The 5,951-nt window shown below is 28.5% G+C and overlaps 1 protein-coding gene across 1 annotated transcript; it reads right to left on the minus strand.

Moving 5' to 3' along the window:
* Nucleotides 1-210: 210 nt before the first annotated feature.
* On the minus strand, nucleotides 211-843 carry LOC127241223 (putative glycine-rich cell wall structural protein 1). The gene has a single exon (XM_051260154.1). The coding sequence runs from the start codon at nucleotides 841-843 to the stop codon at nucleotides 211-213; it is 633 nt and encodes a 210-aa protein (XP_051116111.1).
* Nucleotides 844-5,951: the final 5,108 nt, after the last annotated feature.

Here is a 5,951-nt window from a genome sequence, read left to right on the forward strand (position 1 = left end):
TATTATACAAAAAAATTGAAGCAAGATGAATTACATAGGATTGGAGCAGCATGCACCACTAGACCACCAATCAATAGGCGACACGTGGCCATACAATTTATTTATTTGATATGAATATATATACGTATATATCATAATATATGCTTGTGTCCCTAAATTCAAATAAAAATAAAAAGTTTTCATGTATCAATTGATAATAATTTTATAGCTCTAAGGCTCACTCCCTCTTCCATGTCCACCACCATAGCCCGACCCACTACCATACCCGGATCCATGCCCTCCACTTCCACCACCACCACCACCACCTCCACCGCCTCCCCCACCGCCGCCTCCGCCGCCACCCCCTTTTCCTCCGCCACTACCACTCCCATACCCTGACCCACTACCACTTCCATACCCATGGCCGCCACTACCGCCACCGCCACCACCCCCTTTGCCACCCCCTCCGCCTCCTCCACCACCGCCACCTTTCCCACCCCCAGACCCCGACCCATATCCAGACCCATATCCTGAACCCGACCCATACCCTGACCCATACCCATCATTTCCGCCACCACCTCCGCCTCCGCCTCCACCACCTCCACCCCCGCCTCCTCCTCTCCCATAATACTCCTCATCATCCGACCCTTCCCCATAACCCGACCCGCTCCCCGACCCATACCCTGAACCGTAACCCGACTTCGAACCAATGCTCGACCCACCCCCATGCCCTCCTCCTCCGCCGCCGCCGCCGCCGCCGCCACCTCCGCCAACCGTCTTCCCAAGCCTAGCACACAAAGCCAAGTCCACAAATAACAACGCCAAAAAAACCACGCCCACGAACCTACTATCGTATCGACCCATTGTAATTATATATATATATATATATATATTGAATCAAATCTTGATCCAAATAAATCTAATTAACAAAAACCACAAGAATAATTAATTATGAGTGTATGGATGAAGATGTTCTTGATGACCTACAAGTTTATGAATGAAGAAAAGAAGCACAAACTTAAGGCCCCTATTTATAGGATCAAATTTTTTACAACACTAACATCACTAGTCAATGTGAACATGCAAAATTGGATGAGTAGAGATAGTGGTGTAGGTAGATATATATATAATTGGAAATATGTGTATGTCATTACATGTGTGTCTTTTTTTTTTTTTAATTATTTAAAAAAAAAAATTCTTCTTACAATTTAATTCATTATGACAAATGTTGCTCCACTTAGAAGTTGTTTTATTGACTTAGGGAGAATGTGGCCAATTCAAGGCATGGGGACCAATCAATGAAAACCATTCTTAGACACCACTAAATAATTGCTTTCATGAATTAGGGCATGGTCTTATAGTTTGTGAATAAAGTCGTATGAATGTGCATGCATGCGCCTAAACAATTATATCTTTAGATAGGAAAATTTTGAAAAAAATAAAAAAAAAATTAAATATTTGATACAATTTTCTATGAAAAAAAATGTAATATATATGTATATATATATTGGGCATAGATCAACGGCTGATCTATCAAGTCATGGTGCTGATTTGACCGGATCAATATAATATAGGGTGACCAACATATATTTATACATATTTCAACATATTTATAATACAATATATATTATATTATAAGTCAAACATATGATATCTTATAAGACAACATATGTTAAGATATATATAAATATATGATGGTCACTCAAATCAGCACCATGTTGATTAAGTCATATCAGAGTAGAATCTGTCCTTACATATATTTAAAGAGTTAGCAACAAAACATCCAAAAGTTTGAACGCAATAGAGCTATATCTCCCGCGTCATGAATAATATCTCAATCGTTTGAATAGATAGAAGGGTAAATTACAATAATTAACCCTCTAAGTTTACACTTTTTCCTTGTGATTTACTAATAAGTAATATATATTGTATTTAGTAAAACTTTACATATAAAATACTCTCTCCGTCCACTTACAATATTTACATTTTTCTATTTTGGGACGTCCAATTACAAAGTTAACATTTCATTAAATACCATATTCTTTTCCACAAATACCCTTACTTTACATCACATCATTACTTTTACAAAAAAAAAAGAGTAAGGGCAAAAATGTCATTACACTACTTTTAACTTCTTAAACATTGCGCCAAAAGTAAATGTAAACATTGTAAGTGGACGGAAGGAGGGAGTATGTTTTTGGTGTTTATAATTTTAATTGTTTTTGTTGCGAGGTATAGGAATTCATAAAAGAATTGTAAAAAATAATATCTTTTGTATTTTTTTATCGATTTTTATTTTTATGTAAAATTTTATAAAATAAAGATAGATCTGAATAGTTTTTGAACTAATGTTCTTAATAAACCATATATGGATTACGAGCAAGTAGAGAATGTTATCAAAGTCTATTATTAATTTATAAATCCTGTCTAAATATTAAAATTTATTATAAATTGATAAAACTGAATAGAATTTTATATGTAAAACTGTTCATTTAATTTTTTTTAACCAACATTTTCAAATATTTGCAAACCAAATTAGTTAAATTAATTTGTATCTTTCTCAATGATTTGTTGTCTTTGAATTTTTATATTTTTTTAATCGTATAAATCTTATAATTTTTTGTAAAAATGTATCCTCTAATCTTATTAAAATATTATATCCAACAATTATTTAAATTTAATTTTTAAATCAAAATTTATTACAAAAGTCATACATTCTTATGGCCTGTTCGCTTGTATTATTATTATTATTTTTTAATATAATACATCAAGAGTGTGTTTTATTGGGTTTAATTTTTCAAAATTCTAATATTTAAATTCTATGATACTTTGAAAAAAAAAAATGTTTTATAAAATATCACATGGAATATTATTTAAATACAAAACTAAAATTAAAATTGATGGTCCGACAGCGTGGGAAGTAAACTTGTTGTGACCGTGAGGTCATGGGTTCAAACCCGACGCCTTCAAGTCCACGCCTAGACATGGTTCACTTGATGTAAGTTTACCCAATGAGCACTTTCGGGTAACAGCTGCGGATTCTAACGTAAGTTAAAAAAAACACACACCCTTTGTGACTAGGTCAACAATTATTTATTTAATTTATTTAGGAGGCATTAAGGTTGTGGATATGAGAGTGACAAATGAATTGAATTGAATGGCGGACAGATTTGTGATTTGTACTCGCATCTCTCTGCCATCTTCATTTCCACTAAACTCTATCAATAGTGGGTTGGTGGGGCTTTCTTTTATTTTTATATAAATAAATTCTTTCCTATTTTTTTAAAAAAAATCGTATAAATTATTCTCCTCCGTTTCAAACAAGGTGCAATATTTGCTTTTGACACAAGTTTTTAGGTGAGTAGTATTAAATAGGATAATTTAGAAATTAGATGATGTGATAGAGAGAGAAATATATATTTTATTTTTTTATTTGAATGATGTGAGGAGATAAAGTGTGAGGCAGAGATTAAGTATAATTAATTATTTCCTATTTTGAAAATATTGCATGATATTTGCTACATACCAAAAAGGAAATATTGCAGAATGTTTGGGACGGAGGGAGTATAATTTTGATATTTTTAAACTTACAAGATTACATGAGGCTCGTATTATGTGTGAATATTATAATTAACTTTGTTATGTTTTTCTCTTTTAAAAATATCTCGAAATATATTTATTACTTTTTTTTCCTCATACTTTTTTATTCATGTCCCCGTTTTCGTTTGTTTTATATTTCACATATATTTTTCGGAAAATATTTACATATACGGATTACATTTTTAAAATTTTAAATTTTAATTTAAAATTTATAATTATTTATATTGTATTGTAATTACATTTACTAATATATTTCATAATTATTTACTAATTATGTTACTTATAAAATATCGTATCTCCCGTGCACAATTCTTTTACATTTATTTTTAGTATAAAAGTATTAATACGATAGTAAAATAAATACATGTGTAGAAAAATATAGAGCCCATATTACTAAAAAAATATAAAATAGTTATTTTTTTATAATTAAACAACACAAAATTAAAAAATTTCTAATATACTTCGTGAATGAACAAAAATAGAAATATATCTTCAATTTCATAAAATATTATTAAATACAAATTTTAAATTAATTTTTTTTCAAATTATATCCTAATATTTTTATTTTTTTTAATGAACGTGGAAATTCACAGCTGTATACCATAATATCTTTTTTTTTTAACAGAAACATGCACACATGGCTTTGCCTCCACATATTACATATACATGCGCAATCTTTTTAATGATAATTATCCTATGTGATGAAAAAAAGACACCATGAAATGATCGACCAATGTCTTTTTATTTATTTATTTATTTTTAAAATACTATTATTGTATTAGTATTAAATAATAAATGATCGCACTATTGCATACTTGCTTGTGCTTTACCTTACCCTAAACCCATGTAGGAGTATGTGGACTTTATAGGGGTGTTTATTTGTGAGAATATTTTGTTTAGACAAACATTTTTTTGAGTTTCCTTCATTTTCAAAATTATAGTCTTAATTGGATTGGGTATCAAATTTAAAAAATATTGATATTATATTGATAGTCGGTAAATAATATAGATAAAATTTTTTTTGCCTTTATGAGCGTATAAGTGTAAAAAGTAGTGGTAATTGTGTAATAAAAATGAAAAAGTAAGGGGTAATTTTATGGTGATATGGTTATTTATGGAAATAAGATTATTATTTTGGGACGGACAAAAATGGTAAACAAGACTATTGTATTAGGTCGGATGAAGTATTTGATATGATGTTTTGTGAGAGAAAAAATATATTTGACGTGATGTTTTTTTGAAAATAAATAGTCTCAAATGAGTGAAAGTGTATTGTGTAAACAAAGCCTTGGTTTTGGATTTTGATTTTGAACAGTAAATTTTTTTTATTGAAATAATTGTTTGATAGTGATGTAAATGTGTATTGATGTAATATTTTAAATGTAAAATTAAATTTTAGTGTATATAATGAATAAAAAATAAGTATTTGATTTGTTTTTTTTTTTTAAAAAAATAATTATTGAAATAGTAAAACCAAAATCAAAACTGAATTAATATATTTTTTATATTATGTATAAAAATTATATTTGTAATATAAAAAATATTTTTATTTAGTAATAAAAAATCGTACTACCCAAAAACACTTTTTTTTTTTAAATAAAAAAATAAAGAAAAAGAACACTTTTACCTCCCTCTTTTATCACTTATAATTAAGCTTACCCACTATTTCATTTATTTAGATATTTCATTTTCTTTATAAATTAGAATACGTAACTTATAAAATATAAATATATTTTTCTTTTTTTATCACATAAAAACTAAAATATACATAGTTATTTTTATTAATTAGTATATGGATAGTATACATTGGCTACCGTTTAATACGTGTTCACTTTCTATTTTGATTTGATCGGAAAATTGTTTTTATTTAAAAAAAAATTAATTCTAGTGGTTTTTTTTGTTTAATTTTGTATGTTTTTAAATATACAACTATTTTACAAAATATCATATTTAAATAAAAAATTTTAATTTTCATACCCAATCCAAATTTTTTATTAAGAAAAACATGTTCAAATTTTGAAATAAAAATAATACTCCCTCCGTCCGTCCCAGATACCGTGTCTGCTACACTGTAGACACGGTATTTTAGGAGAAGTGTAATTACTGGATAATTAAGAATGTATTAGTGAAAATAATTATCCTATAATATAAATAATTATAAATTAAGATTAAGATAACTAATTAGTTTAATTAAAATTTTAAAAAAAATTAAAAATTTAAAATGAGATTAAAGTGTGTAATCATTTTCCAGAAAAGGAAAGTGACATGGTATGTGGGACGGACAGAAACGACAACGTGAAAATGGTATCCGGGACGGAGGGAGTAGTAGCTTATGTATTATAAAAAAGTGCAAAAAAATTACATATATATTT

The sequence above is a fragment of the Andrographis paniculata genome, unplaced genomic scaffold (genome assembly GCF_009805555.1).
Source record: "Andrographis paniculata isolate CXL003 unplaced genomic scaffold, ASM980555v1 Contig82END, whole genome shotgun sequence".
Lineage (NCBI taxonomy): Eukaryota > Viridiplantae > Streptophyta > Magnoliopsida > Lamiales > Acanthaceae > Andrographis > Andrographis paniculata.

Coding starts and splice junctions, on each gene's coding strand:
- LOC127241223 (XM_051260154.1), bottom strand. CDS start 843: ATGGGTCGATACGATAGTAGGTTCGTGGGCGTGGTTTTTTTGGCGTTG.